Source organism: Ursus maritimus, unplaced genomic scaffold (genome assembly GCF_017311325.1).
Source record: "Ursus maritimus isolate PB19 unplaced genomic scaffold, ASM1731132v1 scaffold_17, whole genome shotgun sequence".
NCBI classification, from domain to species: domain Eukaryota; kingdom Metazoa; phylum Chordata; class Mammalia; order Carnivora; family Ursidae; genus Ursus; species Ursus maritimus.
The window spans coordinates 51377229-51403498 of NW_024424119.1; the positions used below are offsets into that span (position 1 = coordinate 51377229).

At 48.8% G+C, this 26270-nt stretch overlaps 1 protein-coding gene across 2 annotated transcripts in view; it reads left to right on the plus strand.

Moving 5' to 3' along the window:
* Window positions 1-26270, plus strand: part of MVB12B (multivesicular body subunit 12B) — a 256508-nt gene that overhangs the window by 128766 nt on the left and 101472 nt on the right. For both annotated transcript variants that reach the window (XM_040631900.1, XM_040631901.1), the window contains 4 exons: window positions 3993-4100; window positions 9084-9180; window positions 16315-16444; window positions 20030-20152. In XM_040631900.1, coding sequence (XP_040487834.1) covers window positions 3993-4100; window positions 9084-9180; window positions 16315-16444; window positions 20030-20152 — 458 coding nt within the window. The remainder of the gene's footprint in view (window positions 1-3992; window positions 4101-9083; window positions 9181-16314; window positions 16445-20029; window positions 20153-26270) is intronic.

The following is a 26270-nucleotide window of genomic DNA, read 5'->3' on the forward strand; positions in this document are numbered from 1 at the left end:
CTGCCCACCTACTCCTCCCCAGAGACAGCTCCTGTACCCAGGGAGACGCTGGAAAGACCGCTGGGGTCTCAGGGTGGGCACACAAGGGCGAGTGTGTATAAGAGAGAAGAATGAGTGTGTGTGTGTGTGTGTGTGTGAGAGAGAGAGAGAGAGAGAGTGTGTATGCGTGTGGGTGTGTGCATGTGTGCACAGTGAAGCCCCGTAACAGATACTCTGGAGACACAGCGGCAGCACTGGGCCTACTCCAGTGATTTGGGGAGCAGGGCAGGGTACCGACAAGATGACCAGAAGAATACAGGACCTCATTGTTGAAATGGGTATGTGGCCTCACAAAGTGGGGATTCTGAAGGGGATACACTCAGCTCAAGGGATTACATTCTGGAAGCTTCATTTTAAAAGGTTTGATTACCAGGGTGCCTGGGTGGCTCAGTCAGTAAGCATCTGACTCTTGATTTTGGCTCAGGTCACGATCTCAGGGTTGTGGGATGGAGCCCCATGTTGGGCTCTGTGCTCAGTGTAGTGTCTGCTTGTCCCTCACCCTCTGCTCCTCCCCTCCCCGCCCCTCTCTCGCAAATAAATAAATAAATAAATACAATCTAAAAAAAATTTTTTTTGAGATTACCTTACTTGGGGAGCTAGCAAGGTGTATAGCTTTTCACATTTTCCTCCTGATTGAATGGCTGATTCTTTTCATTCCTTCAGCAAGTTTTGACTGAGCCCATACGTATCAGGCACCGTGCTTACTGCAGGGGAGAGATGAGGATCGCCGTTTCCCTTTGGAAGCTTATAGTCCAGTGGCAGGATAGCAGGGGGCAGGTAAACATTATTTGCACATGTATATAATTTGTGTTTGAAAACCGAATCTAGTCCCAGAGGTGGGGAAGGAATCCCAGAGGACCAGCTGAACCCCAGCGTGACAGTTGAGGACTTTTTGAATCTTGATGTCGCGTGACGTCACTTTAAAGTTTTGGTTCGATGTTAGACTAGGTGTCTTCATTTTTAGGGTAGACATGTTAGCCCTGGCTTTGTGGGTGCTCCCTGGTGTGCACTAAGGCAGACGCTCTGCACGTCCATCATCTCTAAACACGGTGCGGCCAGGAGGAGAGGGCTTGCTTCAGCCATCCGGTGTCAAGTTCAAGTCGGCCTCTTAATTTCATGGGCTGTGCTGCACCTAGAGCTCCTCTCCCTGCAGCCCTCGGCCCACCTCCCCACAGCTCCTCCTGCCCCAGGACTCCGAGGCTGGCCGCTGGGGTCTCGTGGTCAGAGTTGAGACGTGAATTTCTGCAGGGGCGCCTGCGCAGTGGCCTGCCTCACGCATCACGTATCTTGGAGATCGCTAGCTCGTCTCATTTGGGACGGAAAGAATTAAGATTAGTAAACACCTTTATGTGACTGGATTAGAAAGAAGCTTCTGGATACGTCTCATTGTTCCTGGGAAGGCAAGGCTGGGAGTGCCCGGCTTTGTGACACCAGGCCCACTTCCCTAGTGCCCTGATGAGCTGGGACCCCGGGCCTTCTCAGTCCTCGCTCCAGTCCATCCCCTGTGTGGGTCCAGGCTTTGGGCACCTCTGCCCTCTGCCCAGACAAGTGTGAATGCACGTGCACGCGCGCGCGCACACACACACACACGTGCTTGCTCACGCTCTTTCTCACCACCCTCCTCACCTCCCCTTGGTTGAGGTTGGAGGGCCTTACACAGTTTTACTTCCTTGCAAATGAGTTGGGCCTCGGGCAGAGCTGGGCCTTTGGTTGTCCATCTTTAATGCTTCTCCAGTGCGGTTGGTTGGAGGACTGCCACTGCCTGGGCCTCTGAGGAAGGGGCAGGCCCGCTGCGAGCTTTTTCTCTTCACATGCTTGCCCTGGCCTCTTTATCACAGTGAGGTGTCTTCTCACCCAGAAAAAGGAGAATTCAGGCAGTGGGGCGAGCGGAGAGAACCATCATTTTCAAGCCCTGGAAACAATAGTGTTGATCTAGGGCACACCCACCCCCAGCGGAATTCCCGAATACCCCGAATACCCGGGAGAGCCCTTCAGAACTCCATTCCTTTTGTGGTGGGAGGTTAAAGACAGCTCTGTCTTCAGAGGTCCCGCGTGGGGTTCCACAGCCTTCCAGTGTTCTGCAGACTATTTTTTTTTTTAATTTGTAAAAAATATTGTATTTATTATGGAGAAACCGTACAGGTTCCCTTATTTCTTTATTCCTGTAGCATCTTCTATTTTCACATCTTAATGGTTCTGAAATTGGAATACATCTTAAAATAGATCTGTACCTTTTGACATTCTATTCTTTTTTTCCTGAAGGGTGATTCTTTAAATCCATGGGTGATTCCCAAATGACCACGTCTTAGAATTGAGGAAGTACAGTAAAAGGACAGTTGGGGAAACAAAAATCTTTCAAAACATGGAATCCACAGGAGAAAATCGACAAGGGGATCTTTGGTGGCAGAGAGTTAGTGCTGCCACTGCCTTAAATCTCACGTTTTCCAAGAAACTTGATGTGAGATCATTATGGGGAAAGTGCTGATGAGGCCCTTCTCTTTCGTGTCTTTCTGTGGGGGTGACTACTTGGAGCCAGCCGTTCCTGAAATTATCCCCATACCATTCCTCCTCCAGGTTTCAGGTCAAACATATTTGCAAATGTAGCGTAAGGACCTTTCTTTTTCCTGTGTTGCATTTGCTAATTTACAATTGTTCAGTTCGGAGGGGGAAAAAAAGGCATTTTTCTTTTGCCAGCTGGCCTTTGGGCCTCTCTGAGGCAGCCTCAGAGCACATGGCTGTGGGGGGCCCTGGGGATGTCCTGGCAATGCAGCCCAGCCCGCCTCCGCCCTGCCATGTGACAGCCTGAGGCCACTGGCTCGCTGTGTGGCCTGTACGCTGGATGGGGCTGAATCAAGGCAGTTTTTGTGCAAAGCGTGGAGGTGCTTTCAGCAGTTTGTCAGATCAAGGACTGCATCCCAAAGTCTAAACCTCAACAGGACAACCGGGGAGGCGGCAGACAACAGACTGCTTGGGAGCTCACCCCTAAATGGGGTGCTGCTCCCTCCGTCTTCCTGGATATGCCCCCTGGGGGTGCCAGCCACAGACCCTGGGTCGGTAGTGCAGTCCCGTCGGGCTGCTGAGTGAGAAAGCAGAGCCTGCCCCGACAGGCCGTGAACAGAGCAGTCTGGAAGGAGATGGGGCAGTGCTGCCCTCGTCCAGCCACTTCTCTCCTGCTCTCCAGTCCCCTTGGCCACTCTTTGCCCCAAAGCAGGGGCCTTTGCACGAGGCCCCCCGCCCCAGCCCAGTACACAGGTCCTTTAAGACTCAAATCAAGGCTGGCTTCATGCTTGGATGCTTCGGAGAGGAACACCCCTATAGCTGCGCACGGGAAAATGGCTTCTTAGTGAGACTATAAACAAGGAGCTGAATCTTTTTTATTTTTCTATCATGAGACAGTTTCTGACCTTGAGTACCCCTCGCAGAGCTTGTAGGTAGAGGACACAGCGAGGAGAGTTTCCCGGGCACCCCACCCCCGGTCCCCACTAAGTCCCATTGACGAAGCACCGAGCTGGCCCCAGGGTCCTGGAGCAGGCAGCCACAGCCATCTCCCCGCAGGTGGTGCCCCTCTCAGGTGCCATTTCACACCCCGTTGGACTTTTTTCTGCACCCTCTACCGTCCCCCGAGTAAGTGTAATGAGCAACTTAATGTGCTGACTTCTCTAGTCCCTTCTTGGTCCATTGCGACAAAAGTTGCTCTTTTCTCATTAGAAGCACTTTTGTCAGGGTGTCTTTAATCAATGGCTTCCCTGGGGACAATATTTTTAGAAGTTGTATTTTTCACACTCTCCCTTTTCCCCTTTTGGAAAGTCTCTTCCCGGTGCCTAGTGAAATGAACTAATGAGACGCCGTGAGAGTTCGGGCCGGTGTTAATTGGCGCGGGTTCGAGGAAGCTGTTCACGCACACCGTCGGTTCCAGCCTGCCTTACCTGCGCTCCTCTTGTCTCTCTGTACAGGTTGCGCAGACGGCAGATGGTGTGGATGCTGACCTCTGGAAAGACGGCTTGTTTAAATCCAAGGTTACCAGATACCTGTGTTTCACGAGATCATTTTCCAAAGAAAATGTAAGTCTAGTAGCGGTGTCCCTTTGCTGAGTGAGCACACGGCATTTACGTGCCTGGTTGAAATCCCCCCCTTTATTTTTTTGTTGTTGTGGTGGTTTATTTTCTTTGCCATATTAATCTGTGGTTTCAGTGAACTGGGTAGAATCAGCAGCTAGTGCCGTGTTTCATTTATTAACAGTATTATTAACCATGTACCCAAGTGTACAGTGAATTCCATTAAAATGTGTTCTCAAAAGGGAACCAGGAAATTTCTCTCCCAGCCCTCATTTGCCTAGCTTTCCTGTAAGTCACAAATCACAGGCTGGTGTGGACGTGAGTGTTTGCCGGTGCAGCTGGATTTAAAGCTGGCCGGCACGCAGAGGCACAGCTGGAAGGACGCTCCACGATCACCTCTTTCCCCAGACACGGCCTTGTTTCCAAAATGACTGACTTTCTCCCTGAGTCTCTGTGACGTTTGACATTTCATTGTTTCTGCAGGTAGGTATCTACCACGTGGGCAGGTTTCTCTCAGTATGCTGTTCTGAACTCTTGCGCCCATAAATTAGGACATTTTAAAGCCATCTATTAAGGCTTTTCCAACAGAATGTTTTAATGAGTGGCTTAGAAAAAAAGGAAAGTAGGGGCGCCTGGGTAGCGCAGTCGTTAAAGCGTCTGCCTTCGGCTCAGGGCGTGATCCCGGTGTACCGGGATCGAGTCCCACATCGGGCTCCTCGGCTGGGAGCCTGCTTCTTCCTCTCCCACTCCCCCTGCTGTGTTCCCTCTCTCGCTGGCTGTCTCTCTGTCACATAAATAAATAAAATCTTTAAAAAAAAAAAAAAAAAGAAAAAAAAAAAAAGAAAAAAAGGAAAGTAGCTTTCATGAGGATTTACACAGCTCTACTCTGAGGGAGGCCTGTCCTGGGCGCTCTGCAAATAAACCTCTTCCATCCTCAGACAGTCTCCAAGTATTAGCTCCTTTCCTGAGATAGGAGAGTTTTCGTGCTTGTCCAAGGTCACCTGTCTTCCCTAGCCCCAAACAGGGAGCGGTCAGATTTTCATTTTCAGGGGTGACATTTTATTTTTGGCCTAAATGTTATTGTCTCTTTCTAATGGGAAAAAAAAAAAATGGGAGGAGGAATGTTTTTATTAACTTATTTTTATCAATTTTACTAGACAGTAATATATGCTTATGATTTAAAAAGAAAAAAAAATTTCAAACATCCTCATTCAGAAGTGTGAAAGGGGAACAATAAGTCTTTCTCCCCATCACATGCGAGACAGTCATGGTCCTGTCCCAGGGTCCTTGTGTGTCCCTTCAGTGTTGTCTGGATGTAGACAGTCACGTGATCCTCTGGCTTGCACTCTCTTCCACCAGCCGTTCCTGTTGTTTATTGATAAGTCTTTGTTAGGAAAATTATTCCTAATGTATTCAGGACTGGGGGAGAAGTCATTGCTTTAATTTTTCCCCCTAATTATGAGAATAATATATGCTTGCTGTAAAGTACAGAGTTTCTAATGGGGCAGGGACAGTCCCGGCGCTAAACACTAGAAATCCTTCTCCTACAGGCGGGAAGGTGGCAGCTGAGCCTATAATGAGTCTGAGCAGGTCTCTGGGGCTCATCGTGCAGCCTGAGGAGACATTGAGGAGCAGTCTGGAGGCCGGGTTGGTTGCCTTTCCGGCTGTGGGCTCGAGCAGTTAGGGGTAGCTCCCCCTGCATTGCTCCATTCCTCCACCCCTGCATCCGTGTCCACGCGCAGTGTACTCTCACACCCCTTTGTCCCTGGAGTTGACCTAAACCTGGTTTTGAAACTGTTAATATTTTTAGCTTTTGTCACCTCTGTTCTGTCTGCTGGCTGCCACTTTGCGCAGGTCAGTGCATTCACTGCCTCTCAGGGCAGCAAGGACGAACCCCCGAGGATTTGAACAACTCACCGTGCCCAGTGGTCTCACGGTGTTCATTACTGATCTCCGCTCAGCCCCCACCTTTCCTGACTGAAGCTGCAGTTCCCGACTGTGGCCTCAGAGGACAGCCACGATTGCTTTGATTGTTTTTGATTTCTGGTTGTTTTTTTGTTTTTTTTGGGTGGTTTTTTTTTTGTTTTGTTTTGGGTTTTTTTTTTTTTTTTGCATTTCCCCTGAAGGCTGTGGGGTATTGATAGTCTAGGCCAAAAGGGTTCTGGATCCCTTGGAGTTGGGGACGGTGACAAGTCTAAAAATGACAGAGAGAAATCACCAGTACTTGTTAATTTGGGGTGTCCTGCGTATATGTATTATAGAAAATGTATGGAGTTCATCGACATTTGTTGAACATGAAAGAGATATTATTGTGTTCTCGCTTTGTAAGCCTTACCTTATGCAGGCCCTGTGGTGGGGCAGGGTGTGAGGAAGGGCTGGGGAAGAGGGTGAGGACGGTGGGAGAAGTCTCTGCCTCCCCTCTGAAGGAGGGTGGGCAATCGGCGCATTTTGTTTTCAGAAGAAGAACAACTGAGTCCTTCAGTGAGATCCGAAGGGATCCAGTCAGGGGGGTGGCGGGGACGCACTTGCCAGCCCAGGAGCACAGTAGGAATGGGGTGTATTTTAATCCACTACAGCCGGTCTATCCTGGCCCTGCTGTCACAACCAGGACATTGCGTGGCGTCTATTTTTACAATGGTAGAGGAGGGATGTGGGATCTCAAGACCGGACAGATTCTTAATTAGGCAGCTCGAGACTCCCATTGTAGGAGTTTTGGGACCCTCCTTTGGAACCTAAATTCCTTTCCCCCAATAATGCTATTAATACAGAAACCTGGGTTTGGAGTGACATTGCTTCCTGGGGAAGGATCGAGATTAATTGCACTTTTCATGCCCTGTACTTTCTGCATTACCTGTAATAATAATGTACATAGATTAGGTAGGGAGGATATTAAACAGAAGGATTTATGAACATTTGAATATTAAGTTGGTTATCTGTGGCTACCTTAAATGCAAGGTTGTCAAAAATAATTACAGTATACTAGCAAATACTGGCTACCAGAGACAGTATAAATACCCTGAGTCAGTGCATATTGGGCTTTTGGCATGAATCATTTGCTCAACAAGGATTGGGAATACGTTCTTCATATTTATGAGGAGGAAATGAAAGAGAGCACGGGATGGGGGAGGGGAGAGGAACAAGCAAAATTAATGGTGTCGCAGACCTACTGTATTAAACCCAGTACAGCAGCAGCCCTGTGCACGGAGGGACCACACTTGGGCTGCGGGAAGCTTTGACAGTGCAGCCTCCCGTTTTGTATGCATGGGAGGGTTCCTGATGCTTTTATTTATTTATTTTTTTTAATGGCCACACCACTGACGTTCTGGTTTTATGATCAGGGACATTTGTAGAGTGTGGAGGGTGAGGTCGCTAAGTGGTTTGCAGTTGACTTGTGTAAAACCCAACTTGTCAAGTAGAAGACATTTGAGAAGGATATTGATGAATGCCCATCCATCTACGGGGCAGGAAAACATACCCAATTGTTAATTTCTCAATGCAGAAAGCAGTGATGACACAGAAAAGCAACTGCCAGGGAAAAAAAATTATGATAGATTAGATCAGGCAATTCTGAAAGCAGCTGATGTTTTCGAGTTAGGTTAACGGTTCAAACCTTTTCTACGCGGTCAGAGATTTATTCTGCATTGGTAAGGTTCCACTTTCCACGTGCTGCACGGCTCGGTGCATTGTTTCCCCGGGACCCAGCTACCTGAAATGTAATAATAGAAAATAGTCATCAAACGCGGTAGTTGTGAGAGAAAGAAGTGGTTTTGTGACAACAGGGCCATGAAAGCCCTGGTCACAGTTGACACTTGACACATTGACCTTCGTAGTGAAGTTTGAAGAATTTATTTCGCTTGTGCGCTTTTGGTTTCTAATGTATTTATTCAGTCTACTTTTGTTTTTATTGATACAGTTTAGATTTGTCACCTAAGCAAATCCAATTCGATTTCTGACTCTGGCCCACCCAGTGGAACATGTACCCCAGAACATTACGTCAGTCAGTAGATAATAATTGAGCACCTACCATGTGCCAAGAAGTGTGCCAAGCTTGGATGTATAGTAGTAGCAGACAGTTTTGGTCCTCGCGGCCCTTGAACTCTCGTGGTGAGACAGACATGGAAGAAAGAACCTCACAACGGTGCCATTATAAAATGGTAGGAAGGGAAATAGAGAGCGGCTGAGGGAGACGGTAGCGCAGAGTTCGGATGGTGAGGATTCCCTGATTGGCTCTCCGAGCTAGTGTCGGCACGGAGCAAGCCGTTCAGCCGGAGATGTGGGCGTGTTTGCAGACAGTGCTCTCCTGCAGTCCCAGAACGGTGTGTGCTGTCTTCAGAAGATGTTTTTGCACTGGTTACAGAAGCCGCGCACTGCGGACCCCCTATGCTACCACTAAATAGAAACTTTAAGAGGCCCTTGTGCATGTCATTTGAGTAGATGTGTAATATTGAGGCAGCAGCGCTCTTCAGTCTGTATTAGTTTATGCTTCCCGGGGTTTTACAGAACGTAGCCAGCAACCACCATGTGTGTCAGTACACAGACTGGCAATCACTGAGGAGTGTGCTTGGTTCTCCGGTAGGCTTCGGCGCAGCTCTCTCCTGCCGCAGTGACTGCCCCAGGAATGTGCTCTTTCTGAAACCTGCCGCCCCGAGAGCCTTGCTCTAGGCTGAGTGGCAGCCTGGTCCCAGGACGTGCGTGCACAGCTGCCCTCTGCTGGGTGATGTCTCGAGCGTCTCCTGGGTTGCTGTCTAGCTAACCAAAGCCGTGTCTGACTGAGTGGCTTTGAGGTGCCGCAGATGAAGCTCCTTCCCGGGGGCCACCCGAGTCCCCGTGCAGCCGCTGGGGAACATTAAGTGGCACCTACTCTAATTAACCTGCTGTCGTAAAGCTGCATGAGTCATTGTGTTAAATATGCATCTCGAAGCCAAAATGGCAAACCCACCACAGGGGTGTTCAGATTAATAGTCTGTATCTCTTTTCTTTCTTCCCAAGAGTCATTTAGGGAACGTGTTAGTGGATATGAAGCTCATTGACGTCAAGGACACTCTGCCTGTAGGCTTCATCCCAATTCAGGAGACGGTGGACACACGTGAGTCTCCCTTTAGTACCACTCATCACAATGGGACTTTTCTTCCTGCAGGTATATTTTTAGATGTTTTCTATGTGCATTTTTCTTTCGGAACATTTTAGGAGGCCTTGCTGCATGCCCGTGAATAAACCCTGCTGCTTTGGACGCGTGTCCGACTTGGTTCTCCGAGGAGTTTGTGGTGTTCTGGGTAGCAGCGTGTAAATGAGCAGAATGTCCTTTTCTCTTAGAATGGGCTCCCTGCTGAAGCGGCTTGCTCAGGAACAGAGCGGTGAAACTGGTTATAGTCCCTACTTAGTCCATCCTCTGGTGTCATGGAAGCCAAGCTTGGCACAAGACCCAGAAGCAAAAGGAAAAAAAAAAATCGAAGACACCCAAGGAGTAGAAGTGCAAGAATGTCCTTATTTTTGGCTCTTGGAGCACACGAGAAAAGCCAGAAGCGGGAAGACTGCGCGTTGGAGGACGCAGGATGGAATCCGAGTGAATACTCTGACCCCCAAGCCACAGCAAGCAGAGGCGAATCACTGACAGCCCGAAGCTACTTCAGGATCCTGGAGGGCTTTGAGGCCCTTGTCATGCCTGTCGGTTATTCAGTAATGCTGGGAAACCTCCGGATATTTGAGCCACCTCATTCTGATTTAACTTCACTCGTTTTATTTTTAATTACTGTCACCAACTTTAGGAAGTCTCCAACAGTGAAGCAGTAAATAGAAAGAATCCGTTCTTTATTACACATGGTTCACTTATGAAATCCTGTATCTCACTCTTTGTCACGCATACGTCATCTTTTCATAGTTAGCCCCATTTTGGACCCATAATCTTTCGCTGTTTTCTTGCCGGCATTTCATACAGACCAGACTTTGCATATCTACACAGATGCCACACAGCCATTATTTTCACAAAACAAGTCGAGTTCGTTGTATTGCATATTTTTATTTTCTTAATAGTGGTCTCACTTTGGGACATTTTGCTTTTACTTGTTATGTGTATTAGCTAATCATCGCGCTAGCTGATATGTAGTGTGTAACTTATCAGACGCTCACCCCCGTGGTAAGTGCTTGACGTACCTGACGTCACTGGATCCCCAGAAGACCCCTTTTTGGAGATGGGTATTGTTGTAGCCAGCCCATGCGAGGAAAGTGGGACACAGTAACTGCCAAGGGTTTGAAGAATTTATCCCCGGTCACACATCTCGAAGTAGGGGAGTCACGAGAGGACACACAGGAGTCTGACTCCAGTCCTGCTGTTAACTGCGGTGCGACCCTGTTGCAGCATGTGCTTAAGTGCCTCTTACAAATAGATTTGACATATTTATGCATCAGGTGTTGTTGGTAACTGGTTCTCTTGAGATATAATTCACATACCATTAATTTGCCCATTTGAAGTAAACAATTCAGTGGTTTTTAGGGTGTTCACAGAGTTGCGTGACTATTACCACAATTAATTTTAGAACATTTCATCACACCCCCCCCAAAAAAAAACCCTGTACCCATTAGCAGTCACTTCCCCATTCCTCTCTAACCCTCACCTTTCCACCCCTTCCCAGCCCTGAGCAACCACTGATCTACTTTCTATATAGACATGCCTCTTCCGGATGTTTCATGGAAATGGAATCCTACAACATGTGGTCTTTTGTGATTGGCTTCTTTCACTAAGCATAACTGTTCAAGGTAGGTCCATGCTGTAGCATGTGTCAGTACTTTATGCCCTTTTGTTGCCAAATCATATTCCGCTCTATGGACTTCCACATCCATTCAGTTGGCGGATATTCGGGTTGTTTCCACTTTGGGCTGTTATGATGAGTGCTGCTGTGGACATTCGTGGACAGGTTTTTGTGGGGACACATGTTTTCATTGTTCGGGGGGCCATACCTAGGAGTGGAATTGCTGGAGTCAGATAGTAACTCTATATTTAACTTCTAGAGGCTCTGCCAGACTGGTTTTCAAAGGATCAGGGCCATTTTACATCCCCACCGACGGCGGCACGTGAGGGCTCCGGTGTCACCGCATCTCCACCCACACTTGTTCTTACTATTCAGGCCATCTTACTGGGCATGACGTGGTTTCTCGTGGTTTCGATTTGCATTTCCTGATGGTTAATGGTGTTGAGCATAGTTTTGTGTGCTTGCTGGCCATTTGTATATCTTCTCCGGAGAAATATCTATTCTGATTCTCTGGCATTTTAAATTGCGTTGTCTTTTTATTATTGAGTTATAAATATTTGAACATATTCTAGATATAAGCCCTTTATCAAATATATGTTCGCAAAATTTTCTTTCTGTGGGTTTTCTTTTCACTTTCTTGATGTCCTTTGAAATACACAAGCTTTTTATTTTGATGGAGTTCCATTTACTTACTTTTTTTCTTTGTAGCATATGTTTTTGGTGTCATTAAGAAAGCATTGCTTAATTCAAGGTCACCAAGATTTATGCCTGTGGTTTTTTCTGAGGGTTTTATAGTGTTCACTCTTACACTTATGTCTTTGATCCATTTTGAGTTAACTTCTGTGTATGGTGTGAGATAGGGGTCCACCTTTATTCTTTTGCATGTGAATGTCATGTTTTTCCAGCACCATGTGTTGAAAAGACTATTCTTTCCCATGGAATTGTCTCCGCATCCTTGTTGAAAATCAGTTGACCATAAATGTGTTTGTTTCTGGACTCTGAGTTCTCTTCCATTGATCTGTATGTCTTTCTTCATGCCAGTACCACACAGTCTTTATGACTGTAGCTTTGTGGCAAGTTTTGAAACCAGGAAGTACAAGTCTTCCACCCTCATTCTTCTTTTTCAAGATTATTTTGGCTGAGTCTGTGGCCTTTGAATTTCCATATGAGTCTTAGGCTTAGTCGTTTTCTGCAAAGAAGCGAGCTGGGATTTTGATAGGAGTGGTGTTGAATCTATAAACCAGTTCGGGTATGCATCGATTTTGAAGGATTTTCTTGTGATGAGTTTCCAAGTACTGGAGGCTACTGGATCTTAGGTCCGCTACGGTCTGCTCCAGACTTTGTCTACAAACGTCTTCCTCATCTTCAAGCACCCTACCTATACTTTACCCAAACTGAGGCACTCACTGTGTGCTCTTCACCCTTGTTTATTTCCTGACTCTACTTACTCACTTGGTACTTTTTTCCCTGAAATGCCCTTTCTCTCAACTCTTGAGTGTCCACACCCCCTATCTTTCAAGGGCGAGCTTTGATTCTGCCCCCCGCGTGAAACCGTCTCTGCTCCCCAGATCCCAGTTTCAAGCAAGCTCTCTCCTCCACAGTCAGTGTTGATTGATGAATGCCTTGTGTAGGCACCGCAGGCTTTGCGAGAGAAGGCGACTGACTGTGATGCTGGCCTTTCCCTCCAGGAGCTAAGTCTGGTGGGTGACCTGGCCCTGCAAAGAAGGAGTAGCATTACAACGTAATCAGACAGAGCTCTCTCCCATCAGTCAGAGATCAGGGACCGTCTGCCTTCTTTGCTGCTTTTCATCACACCCGGCACAGCACACATTCAGTGGAGGGAGGGAAGTAAGCACCACAGGTTACAGTGGCCAGAAGCCAAAGGAAGTAATAGATTCTGTCTCTCACTTCCCACCTCGACTCTGTCAGGACGCACTGCGGCTTGACCTGGGGGCCGGTAGCACTTGGACTCTGGAGTCAGACTCACCTAAGACTGCATCTGGCTTTGCCACTTACAGCTTTCACGCCCCAAGCAAATGACTTTACTTTTCTGGGCCTCAGTTTCCTCATCTGTAAAATGGGGGGATAAGTTATCTACCTCATAATGTTGTTTTCAGCGTGCATTTTAGCCGCTTACATGTTTTTGCACATCTTCACTTCTTACCTTTCTCTTTGAGGGTGAGATCCGTGTTTAATTCATCTTTGAATCACCTGAGACACCTACCATACAGGGGCCCGTGCTCAGAAGATGGGCTCCATAAAGATAAGCTTTATTACTCTCTGTTGCCAAATTAGCTTCTAGAAATACCAGTTCACGGTGCCACTAATGACACAGGCTTGTGCCTGTTTTCCACAGGCCTGCCAGCATAGGTTTTAAATTTTTATTCAGTTTTACTATTCTAATTTTATTTAATGTTCATGTCCTCATTTATTAGCAAGACCGAACATTTTCACAAGTGTTTGCTTGCTGCTTTTGCTTATTCTTATATGACAGGTCTGCCTAGGAACTAAAATTGCCTCGTAGACTTGTATTAATTTCCCACTTCTCCCTCGTGCTTTTCTTAGTTTCAAAATTTGCATTGGTGTTCATTTTTGACAACTAATTGACTTATAATGTCTTTATATTGATAGACTCTAGAGCCACAAGGGATTCCCCATTCTGCATTTTCCTCTTAATTTGTTGAACCAGTTAAGTGAGGAGGCCCAGGGCTGCGTCCTGCCTGGGCCTGTGGTCTAGTTGTGGTGGGGCCCCAGTGATCCTGGGTGGGAAGCCTCTTCCCCATGACAATTGCTGCCTCTGGACATTGTGAGGGCAGGTCCTGGCATCACCAACAAGCATCTTATCACACAAGGAGGGTGGGTTTAGGGCAGCCTGTTCATTTTGGGTTGTATGGTCATTTCCTGGAGCCTGTCCCCAAGGGACAGGGCAAGCCCAGGCTGACCGGGTGAAACTGTGGTCAGCTCTGTGCAGTTTCAGTGCATTTAAGGCCCTGATTTTATAAAGTCAGCCAAAAAGATGAGACTCCTGTAATGAATTTAAAATAGTTCGTTGCTATCCACACAGTACTTAAAAACTGGAAGATTGTTTGTTTTAGTAAAGTGCTGTATCCTTTCTCTGTGTTCATTAGCATGACTGAACACATTTCTATTGACTCTGTGTAATATGTTTACTTAAAATCAGGCCTGTTTAAGCATGTGTAATTAGTGGCTCCATCTCTTACCCCGAGCTGCTGTAGACGGAGGAATAGAGCAAAGAGCAGCACGGCAAAAGCAAGGAATAGACCTGCATTTTTATTTATATGAGGGAAGGTCTCACCTTCCTCACACTTTCCCAGCTCTGATCTTACCAGCTAATAAGAATGGTTACTTAGTAAAGCTAATAGTTTTTGAAGGTGCGGTGTAGGTATGGGTGTTTTCCCCCAGGATACCGTCCTGTCTTATAGTGTACAATGTCTGGGATCTGGGTTCAGGACATTATTACTCATAGCTCATAGATCTAATCTAGCCCTCAGTTTCCTTGCCTGGGAAAAGAACCCACCAAGTGTCTGAGTTTTTCTATCTGGCTCTTTAAAAACATCCTCTCCCCAGTCAACAATAAGACAACACTACTGACAGTAATCTCCCCTTGGTCAAGCCAAGACCAGTGGCATGACTGTCCTTCCCTCCCCACTTGGTGTCTGATTTGAGTGTGCTTACTTCCTGCCCCAGAAGTGAAAGTTCTTGAAAGTCAATGCCAAACACTGACAGAAATTGTGCACTGGAGGCTTACCGGTAATAATGGTGACAAGAACATTTGTGCCTATGTTTTATTGAGCATTTACTGTGTGCCAGGCGCTGGGCTATGTGAAGCATATGATGTGTTATCACATTTCATCCACCCAACGTCCCTTTGGGGTGGGGTTTCATTAACTCCCTTTTACAGATAATGAAACCCAAGCTCAGAGAAATTAAGTCACTTGCCTAAGATCATAGAGCTGATGGCGGAGTTGGGATTTCAACCCAGGTACACCTGACTCATGTATCCAGTGGCTGCAATTGATTGGAATTCATATTTAAAAACTGTAAATGAACAAACAGACACCTGGTTGGTCACCATTGGCGGTTGCTGGATCACCAGCTCATTGCTTTAAGACTTAATAAATAAGAGCAAAGAACCACGTATTTATCTTTCCTTTTCTGTACCAAAGCTTTTTCAGGGAGACCAAGTAGTTGAAAAAGAAAAGTTACTTTTTATGTAGAAGAATTCCAGTGAATAAATACAGAAGGAATCACAGAATTAGAAAATCACCATTTTGAAAACTTTAATGAGATTATGGATCTAGGCAACAGTCATCAGGGGATGAAAACACTGCTCAAAGAACGGTTGTTGGGGACTTTATAACCCACGTACCAGGCCGACCCCCCCCCCGGAACCCATGCAGGGTCATAGAGCTGGACTCCATGCCTCGCGACAGGATGCCATCAGACATATATGCACCAATCCGTGAAGCGTTCCTACCTAAAAAAAAAGTAACCTGCATCTAATCAAGCCTTTTGCTCTAACTGCCAGTTCACAGGAAATACCGGAGAGTGACCCAATTTCACCAACTTATCAGCGGCCTGAAGGCAAGGGGAGGGGGGAGGAAGAGGTTTGTTACAAAGTCAAAGGAACTTAAGAGACCTAACAACCAGATTCAGAGCACCGACATCCAGACATCATTTGGACCTTGATCCAGGCAAAGTAATAGTTAAATGGTATTTTTGAGACAATGGAGGAAACTTGAATATAGGTTATCTACTGGGTGATACTAAGGAATCATTGTTCGTTTGTTAAGTGCGATAATAGCCTGCTGGTCATATTAAAACAGATCGTTTGCCAGAGATGCCGACTGAGATGTTGATGGGTGACGTGACACGGTGTGGGGATTCATTTTAAATCCTGGAGCAAAACTGCCGGGGAGTGGGGGAAAGAGGCGAAAGCATCTTGTTCATTGCTGACAATGTTCAATCTGGATGAGGGGACCAGGTGGATTCACTGTTGTTCTCCCCACTTCAGGGAATGTTTGAAAATTTGCATGATAAAAAATAAAAAAGAGGAAAAGTCCACGTGGCAAAAAGTGTTAATACTCAGGGTGTCCACGTGTATGTCCCTGATGGCTTGAGCAGTGAGCAGATGGTGGTTGTGGCCTTTAGAAGCCAGCCCCATGGGTTTATTCCAAGCTGCTTCTCCTTGCAGAGCTGTGCGTGCCCCTGGGAGCCCTTCCCGGCAGGGGTGCCTGGGGTCAGGTCCCTAATGTGGGGCAGGGCGACTGGTGCCCACTCCAGAGTCCCAGCCTATGCACCCTGTGGAGGGCAGGAGGGGCGCAGCCCAGCGACTTGGATGGCTAGTCGCTCCTGCCGCCAGGAAGGGAACGTGACAGGAGACACGGCATTCAGAATAGAGATGTTGGCATCTCTGGAAGACTCATACCTTTTCTTGTTGTCCTTTTCTTCAGAGGAGTTGGCTTTTAGAAAAAAGAGGCTGTGCATTAAATTTATCCCACGGGATTCAACTGAAGCTGCAATTTGTGACATTCGGATCATGGGCCGGGCCAAGCAGGCCCCTCCTCAGTACACGTTTATTGGGTAAGTCTTAGTCACACGGATGTCATCTCTTCTCTCTGCCGAGAGAGCTCAGGTCACTCCCGGGGGTGAAGTCCTGAGACGTTGTGTGACCCACAGGGCTCTCGGCCACCTGCCTCTCCGGCCTGAGCTCTCATCGCTGCCCTTCCTGCTAATGCTGCTGCCAGTCCAGAGGCCGAGCTCTTGACCTCTCGGTGCCTTTGTTCATGCCGCTTGCTCCATCTAAGGGCCTTTCCTTCCCTTGTCCTTCTCTGTGTGTTTGCCCTTCAGGCTCCTCGGCGGCCTTTCCACATACCTGAAAGCCCAGATGTTCTCTCCTTTTTGAGCCCTCCGCCCCAACTCCCTGCATTGTTTATTCACCCCACTAGAGTTTGAGGAGCACCCATTTGTACCTCTGGGCCGAAGACCTTGAATGTGGTGGTGAATGAGCAAGCAAAGACCGGCTCTTGTGGAGTTGGTGTTCTGAAAGGGGAGACGAGCAACAAACAAGAAATAAATGGGTGAGACCATTTCAGTTAGTGGCGAAAATGAAACACAGCAATGAATGGAAGCTCCTTCAGCGAGGGTGTCGTGGGGGCAGGGGGTGGTGACATGTGGCAGGGCCGTAAATGTCAGGAAGAAGCCAGCCACGCAGAGACTTGAAGGCAGAGCCTTCTAGGCTCAGGAGAAGAGCAAGTGTAAAGGTGGGAATGGATGGGGCATGTTCAGGAGCAGAGAGCAGCCCAGTGTAGCTGACGTGGGTGAGCGAGAATGAGTCGGACTTTGGGGTGAGCGGTTAGCAGGACCTCGTACAACATGGCGGCGATTTGGATTTTATCCCAAGCACGCTGGAGAGCCACCGGAGGGTCTGAGTCGGAAGAAACACGAGTATCACATGACTACATGGAAATTCCTTGTGCAGTTCTTTGGTCTGATGTCCCTCTTCCCTGATAAGCGGAAGACAGCTGAGGGCTAGGCCCACTGTGTCTTGTTTACCGGGTAGCCTCAGTACTAGGCACAGGCCCAGCTCTGTAGCTGTTTCGTAAATACGAAGTACAGGGAATCTCAGGATTTCACTCTGGACTCTTGTTTGTAAGTGACAGGAAACCCAACCCAGGCTGGCTCAAGCAAAAGGAAGAATTTGTTGGCTAGCATAACAGCAGAGTTCAGGCGGGCAGGATGGCTTCAGGTGTGGCTTGAAGTAGGTGCTCAGAGGGCATCGCTAGGATCTAGTTTCCCCCTGTTTACCTCCTTGCTCTGATTCCATAGGGTGGATCCCATTCTTCCACATGTTCTCCCCTAGTTAATGGACTAATGGTGGTGTGGTAGCTCCACCTACTTTTCCTTCAGGTTCCGTTTCTGAGGCAAAGAGCAAGTCTATGTTCTTGAAAATTCAAACGGGTTCTAGAATTCAGTCTCACTGGTCTTGATTGATCTCACTGGCGTCCTGTGCACCCTGAACCCATGACCCAGGTGTCATTGTCTGAGAAACCAGGACTGAGCTGGAAATAGGATTGGCTCCATTGGAACCCAGGGGCTAAGACTGAGGGGGTGGCTGCCCCCCCAAATATGGAGGGAAGGCAAAGAGTCAGAAAGAGGGGTGAATGGATGCTGGATGCACAGAAGATAAGAGATATTCGTTATATTCAGTCAACTGAAATTCAGGTCTCTCGAACTGATGAGTCCCCTCGATGGTTTTGAGCATCCTTCTCTCCCTGGCCAGCTCTGCAGGCATCCCGCTCGTCCCCACCGGTCCCCATGGGTGTGCTCCCCTACTTGGCCTTTGCAGCGGGCTCTGGATCTGGGTTGTGCTCTGTTTTGCTTTCTGTTCAGTTGAGCCCAGGTCTTCACTCTACAAGCGGGCCTTTCCCCCTGGGCGACGGGCCAGAGCACCTGGGGAGCAGGGGTCACGGAACCGATGGTTTTCATCCTGGTGCATGATGGTTCGTCTAGACTCTTTGGCTGTGGAATCTAAAATACCCTGTCTCAGGATTCTGTGATCACCCCTTCCTACACACTCCAAAGTCCTGTTTTGCAACATGGTTTAAACTAATTATATAAACAGGATTATGGGAGGAGGAAATAGTTAAGAGAATGACTATACTTCAGGTACCTAGAAGCAGCCATTTACATATAAATAGTAGAAACCAACAATTTAATAATGAATTTTTAAAGTCTAATTTCAGTTACTATGTGTATTTTTAATTACAAGCCATGGTACTTTAAAAGACTCAATTTTTAACCAATTTAAACAATTCTAAAGAAGATTGTTACCATATATGTCTTGATAATCAAAACTAGAATCTTCTTTCTTTTATATCATCTTGAAAAGATTGCTAAATACAGCATATTTTGTATCATCTTGGGGCAAAAACTCCTTTTCAGAAGAAGACAATTCCAGTATTATTTTTAAAGAAGGAAAAAGAACAGTGTCCAGGACTTGGAGTCACCTTTTCCTTAAAAATGAGCACATAGGTTACTCTGCAAGGGTTCAGTGTTGTTGGCTGGGGCAGACAGACCTCAGGCTGAAAACAGCCCGTCCAAGGCCGGGACTGTGGGGCCATCGCTGAGATGTGACGGCATCAGAGCGGCCATCAGGAATCAGCCATCTGATGAGACGTGATCATGGTTTAGGCGTAGTTCCTGTAGCGTACTGAGAAGCTACCAGAAGTCTCCACTGAATAGATCTGTCCTCATCGTTTGATGAGATGCAGTTCTATGGGACATTTGAGAAGTTTTAAGTTGGATGTGGCTAAAATAATCCCCTTCCAATTCCTAAGACCAAACCTGTCTCATTAACACTCCTACGGGGTGGGGTAGGGGCGCGCACCAGGGAACAGAAGACCCGATGTGGCATCTGTTGAGGCCTTTTGTGACCACTCTTGGTTGTAATAGTCCGTGGGGCACATGCCTCAGGCCTTGTGGTTTGAAGAGGTCTTCCCAGCTGCCCCTGAGAATGAGGCCAACTGCAGGTGACATCCAGGCGGAAGGAGCTTTATCCAGAAGTTGGGACATGTCCTTGAGCAGGGTGGGGCTAATTGCCCTCGTAGGGAAAAAAACAGGCACATAAGGCCGCCTGGGTGGCCCACTGGGTTAAGCATCTGCCGTCGGCTCAGGTCATGATCCCGGGGTCCTGGGATTGGGTCCCGCATTGGGCTCCCTGATCAGAGGAGTCTGCCTGCCCCTTTCTCCTGCTCGTACACTCTCTCTCTCTCAAATAAATAAAATCTTAAACAAAAAACAGGCATATGCATCCATTCGCCCATTGTTGCCCCATCTGTCTCACCCTAACCATACAAAGGACTTGAAGTGGATTATTACATAATTACCTATAATGAAGTGGCAAAATGAAAAGAATTTTGAAGACTGAGAACCAAGGGAAGACAGCAAGTCAGAGAGCCTGCCTTTGTTGGGACAGTTGACTTCACATTAGGCTCTGAACTCTGGCACCCAGAGCACAGAGGGCGGTGATGGAACTGATCTTTGTGGGCAAGAGTGGACTCCCTGGTGTTTGAGGCTGTGAGTCTTTTAAAGGAGTCGGTTTGCTTTGTTGCTCAGGTAAATGTTTTGTGCTGAACTGCACCTGAAGATTTCTCTTTTCTCCTAAAGGGAACTGAACAGCATGGGGATCTGGTATCGAATGGGCAAAGTACCGAGGAATCATGACTCATCTCAACCCACAACGCCTTCCCAGTCATCAGCTGCTTCCACCCCAGCCCCCAGCCTCCCCAGGTGAGGCCACGTGAGTGGCGTCTTGTGCTGTTACTCACGTTACAGTGATGTGGTCTTGGGTCTCACCGCCTAACATTTTAGACACCTCTGCCTAGTATCTCCTGAAAACTGCCGAAGCAACATACTACTAGAGGAGATTTTAAGAAATCTAATTAGAAATGTTTGCATTACGCGGATGTAAAGGCCATTCTGTATTCTATCTTGGACGTGTTCTGCAGGCTCCTAAGATAGCAGAGTATGCAACTTTAAATTGGCTTGCTAGTCGAAGGAGCTCGTAGCTGCACACAGACCTGTGGTTGGGCACACGGGCCATCAGAAGGCAGAATTCCTTCTCTGCCTTGGTCAACAACTCATTTGAGGGTCGGTAAGTCATTGTGCTCATTTTCATGTCGTTCCTTTTCCCAGCGAGCTACAAACTAAGAAATGGGTAGTTTGGGTATGAGAGAACAGCGAGAAGGTTTTCAGGGGATGTTGGGTTCAGTAACTCCACAAAGAAACTTAGGGGCTCAAACTGGTCACTCTGCACCCGATTTCAGTTGCAGGAGAGGTAGTCGCGGTCTCTACAAAAAGCAGGTGGTAAAGACAATCCTGTCAAATAAAAAAACCCTTACCTCTCAGCCCTGGCTTACCGTGGTGAGCACTGCATAATATCGAGAATTGTCGATTTCCTGTGTTGTACACCTGAAACTGATATAACGTTGTATGTCAGCTATAGTTCAATAATAATTTTGTAAAAACCCTCTGCCTTACTGGTAGTGAATTATTTGAGGGCAAGGAACAAACAGCAGTGAGAGATTAAATTTGAGAAAGGGATTACAGAAGTAAATAAAACAACAATTGGCAAGGCAGAGCTGTTTGGGGATTGATGGAGCCGAAATGAGAATGCGTCTAAAAGCTTCCACATGGCTGAAGAGAGATGAGCAACGTCTGTCAGGACCAGATTGTGGGGCTCCTCTTGGGCCCCACAAACCACCCCCTGCCCTCCAGGAGGTGCAGACGAGAGGGTGGGGTAGCCGCTGGTTCTCTGCGCTGTTCCTCGAGCTGAGCGCCCGCCTCCCGCAGAAGAGCGCCGCTGTCGTGAGCCCGCAGCTCAGAGGACTCTGTCCTTCGGGACATCCGCCATAAAGACAGTCTGGTCTTTCTCGTGACAGTTTCACAAACCCAGGGTGATACTTCAGCTTGACTGCTCGGAATCGCCTGAAACTTGACACGTGGTTTGTGGTCTCGCTTTGGTATGAAGAGCCAGTGAGCTTCCCAGAGTCGCGGGGTGAGCCACGGAGCGTGTCCGGTTCAGGAGTACCGGGCTGACACCGGGCTAAATGCTCAGGGCCGCATTTTCACGGTCCTTTCTCAACGCCCAGAGCACGGGCACAGCTGCGGTCACTGTGACCTGTGTGCCCGGGTCTGCTCAGACCCCTCACCTGTGCGGCGGGCCAGCTGAGGCCCATCGCCTGTGCCCGGGTCAGCTCAAACCCAGAGCCCCGGAGTGGTTATAGCCGCTGCTTGTTGACGTCACGTGGTCTGGAAGGGCTCGACTTGGGCCCCACCTCCGGGTAGGCGGAAACTTTCTGTTGGCTCAAGAGCACTGCTTCTCCCAGTTAAAGCAGGAAGAGCAGCCTCCCCAGAAGCTCGCCACGCAGCGAGAGAGCACGGTCACTAGCAGCTGACGCGAGAGGGGCCCGAGAACGCAGGCCACAGGAAGCCGAGAAGAATGGAAGGTAGTGTGTCAGAACAAAACGTTTATAAGGTTTATTTATTTTATGCAAAACTCTTTCACAGTTTGTGGTTTACAAGGGCTACAAGGAAATTGGATCCGTTTTGTTTTATTTGCCAAATGGAACAGATGTCGGACTAGTCCATATAAAGCGTATTCCTGGGGCGCCTGGGCGGCTCAGTCAGTTAACCATCTGCCTTCAGCTAGGGTCATGATCCTGGAGTCCTGGGTTCGAGCCCCGTGTCGGGCTCCCTGCTCAGCTAGAAGCCTGCTTCTCCTTCTCCCCGCTCCTGCTCTCTGTCACTATTTGTCTCTCTCTCTCTAATAAACAAATAACGTCTTTAAAAATAAGTAAATAAAAATAGAATGTATTCCAGCGTGGCTGGGTTAAGCCCACCGGTATGCGGAAGGATAATTGAATGTTACATTAGTGCTTCCAGGTAAACGCCACTTGTCCGTCCCCAGCTCTCCCTCTCGCTGGGCAGTCCTTTCCAGGTGACATGCACATCCTAATGCATCGGGGAGGGGAGGTTGCTTTTTGTATTGTTTTCCTACCCAGTACCTTTGACTTTAAAAAAATGAAATGCTGATGTTTCACTCAATTTCCGCTGAAGATTTATGAAATGATGAGCATCTTATGCCCTTGAGCCTTCAGGTCTGTCCCCTCCCCAGCAGAGGAGTCGGATGGCTTTCTGTCTGGTGCTGAGCTGCAGCTGACGCTTGTTTTCCGGGGGGGGGGGGGGGCGGGTCTGTGGGGGGCCCGTAGGGTGAAGGCTTCCAAATCTAGCTCCCGTAACCTCTTCTCTCCCCCATCTCTAAGCTTCAGACTTTAAACTGGTAGTCTTTTCTTCCCTTCCTTTTTCGTGTTTCTGTGCCTTTGCTCATGTGGACACCTATACAGCAATGTGCCTCAAATCCCCTGCCTTAGATGTCGCCTCAAATGCCTCCTCTCCCAGGAAGCCTTCCCTGAATACCCTTGGGCTGGGCCTGGGCTTTCCTCTCTGAATGCTTCTTCTCAGCCATCACGCCTTCACCTTGGATTGTGGTCGCGTTGTGAACTCCTTGAGGGCAGGAACCGTGTCCAGTGCCTGTTACCTCCTCGCGCTCTGCCCAGATCCAGGCACGTATTCAGTTTTGCAGCAAATGCTTCCCCTACAGCCTGGGACCCTGTGCTGCAGCTCCCCCCTGCCCCTGATGACTCCTGAGTCCCTGAGCACTCCTTGGCTCCTTTTCTGACTGGAGCACAAGCATAAAAAATACTTCCAAGTGTGGTCTTTTGTGTGGACGCAGGGATCAGGTGGCACAGCAGGGCTAGAGAGAGTGTGCGGTGATACAGCGCCCTCTACTGACCAGATTCGGAGGTGGCCGGGAGGACTAGCATGCCGTTCCAAGCAAGGGACCGCAGGCCCTTTCCCAGCCAGTCCCCTGGGGGACTACAGGGGACCGAGGGAGGGGCCAGTAGCAGACCTTGTTGCCCGCTTGAGCTCGAGCTTTTGTCTCAAAAGCTAAAAACGTGTGCTCTGCCTCCATTTCTTATGTTGTTACTCACATTTCAAAGAATTCCGTGCCATTTTTGGAGAGCTGTTATCCCCAGCTTATTTCAGGCAAAAGGAGTGGTTGGTGAACTTTTCCAGAGTTGACAGCTCCTCACCTGAGGACCTCGTGGTCCTAGCAGAACTGTCCTCTCCAGAGGCAGGTGCCAGCCCTAGGACCAAGCACTTCCTGCCTGTTTCCTTCCTGTTGTTGCAGAGAATGCTAGTCGGGAGGCCAGATCTGGGGTTGTCCTTTCAGAAGTGTCGGGCCCCTGGAGAGACGAGGGAGCCCCTGGCTGGATCCAGTGAATCGGATGCAGTGTTTGGTAAAGTTCACAGCAAAAGGCAGGATGACGTGTCTCGGCAGAGCTCTTCCTCCTCGTTCCGTGTCTCTTCATCTCACACACGTACATCTCGGCATATGTTCCCTAACCATTTCCAAGTGAGAAGGGCATGCCACCTCTTCCAGGAGTGTGGAGCCCCCATTTTCTGGGCATCCATGCTGCTGCACCCCCTGCCTGTCTACTCCGTACACCCTGCTCAGCATGGGCTGGCCTTGGGGCTGAAGCACTGTCCCCTCTCCCCACCTGTCTGACAGGCTCGCCCCAGCTTTGCAAGTCAGCCTGGTACATACGAGAAGACACTCGGTGTGTGGATGGATCCAGGCTCTTCTGATGCTCTTCTGTACCTCTGCCTTAGGGCAGAGGGTGGGTAGAGGAAGCTCCTTCGCGCTCCTCCCTCTCACACCGGGTTTCACGTAGGGTTCTGCTGCTGCCAGGTCGAGAGCTCTGGGAGGCAGGTGGATTCACAATTGATGGAGCACCGGTTGCCACCGAGTGTGGATAAATGAATGGTTCCATATCGTCCCGGGAGGGGACCCCTGGTGGACTGCTGCCCCCTGGCTTGCTGAACAGTAGAACCAGTGGCTTGATAAAGACATCAGAGGCACGCTTATCAAATTTGCAGATGACACAGAGTCATTAGGGAGAGCTGATGTGCTGAATGACAGAATCAATACTCTGCATCTCGTCTACAGCCAGAACACCCTACTGGAACCAGGAGATGAAAGGTGATGGGTAGAGACAGACAGCATACCCCCCCCACCCCCAGGTTAAAAAAAAATCAATTGTGCAAGAAGCAAACTGAAGACACCTGGCTTAGCAGTGATTGGTGTGCAATGACCAGGCCTGGCACAAACTGGAAGTGTGGGGAATGCGACCTGGTGTGCCCAGCAGGGTGTGTCCAGGGAGGTAGTGTCCTACACCTGTCAGGGTCATCAGGAGGGTCCCGTCCACTGCCACATACCACCTTGTAAAAGTTACCCAAACTGAGCACTGAATTTGGGCACGAGGAATTGTTGTTTTGACCTGAGTAGAGATAGGGCAGCTGGCCTCAGGTGTTTAAATGGTCAGTCTATAGCAGAGAGAGAAGTGGTTCCAGGTGGGGATGAGTTGTTGGTGGCCCCAGAAGACAAAAAAATCAAGTGGACTGAAGTTTTAAGGTGGTAGATTTAGGCTTAACATGTTCAAGAACTTAAGAAAGGACTCCCCAAAGGCAAAAATCCCGTGGTGTCGAGGAAGCCCACTCAAGAGGTTGTGCGCTCCCAGTGGCGGGCAGCAGACAGCATTTGGGTTTTTCGGACCTGCAGGGGTTCTTCACAAGCCTTATTTAAGAAGTGTATCTTGTCCCCATCCTCAAAAATTCAGACTCCCATGGTACCTGGGTGGCTCAGTTAAGCATCCAACGCTTGGATTCAACTCAGGTCTTGATCTCAGGGTCGTGGGTTCGAGTCCCGCAGTGGGCTTCTCACTGGGTGTGGAGCCTACTTAAAAAAAATCAGACTCCACAGACCTGCAGGGTAGGTCCTGTAGACACCTAACCAAGGGTGACTCTGGGCAGCTCCAGCGGGTGGGGAGGGCACCGGAGCAGGGGGTGCTTGTCACCAGGGTCTGCACGTGTGGCTTTCAGTGCTTCCTCATCCTCTGACTTGTGGCCATTGTCCCCTTCCGCTCACCAGTGCTGGTGTCTGGGTGTCTCTCTGAGCTGCGGAGGGCTGTGGGGCCCCCTCCCTGGATGGAGGGCACAGAGGGCCCCCGGCGGTGCTGACCCTGCATTGGCGTCCTGCCATGGGTGTGTCTTTTGCCCTTTTCAGAGTCCATCCGAAATAGGTAATCTGGACCCTGGAGTGCTGGCATTTCTTACCTTATGTGGACCCCGGGCTCGGGCTGTCTGGGAAAAGATGGAACGTGTGGTTCTAGTAGCTCCACTGTGCCCTTCCCCTTGGCCTGAGTCTTCACACTGTGCTTCTAAAGGAGAAGCTGCCACCCCAGGCCGCGGGCCTGTGTGCTCCTGCCACTGACATTGTCCCTCCCCTGGGAGAAGGTGTCTTCTCCTACCCCCGCCCCCCAACCGGAGCCCCAGAGCACACGCTCCTTTGCCAGCTATTGAGTCCTGCCCCGAGCCCCAGCCTCAAAGTGCAGCCCTGGGGGAGCGTCTCCCAGGTGCCAGGCGGGGCTCAGCTTCCCTTATAAGGCACATGGCGCTGCCCTGAGCTGTTCCAGTAATCTTCCGGTGATTTGTCAGCTCCCAGCGAGTTGTCAGTCACAGGTTCCAAAGTATGTTTCTTAGTGACAGACATAATTGTACTTAACTTTTTGCGTGGATGTTATCAATCTGTGACAGATACTCTGGGAAATGGGGCATTTTGATTGCAGAAGATCTGTCACATGCATTTAGTCTTTCTCTCAGGGACACCAGGATTCAGTCACAACTTTTGCATGTCGGTGTCAGGTTTTGAGAACATAGATCCTTGCTGACCTCAAAAATCGTTCCGTCACTCCGATCCCAGGGCTGTCATCTGAAAGGTTAATGG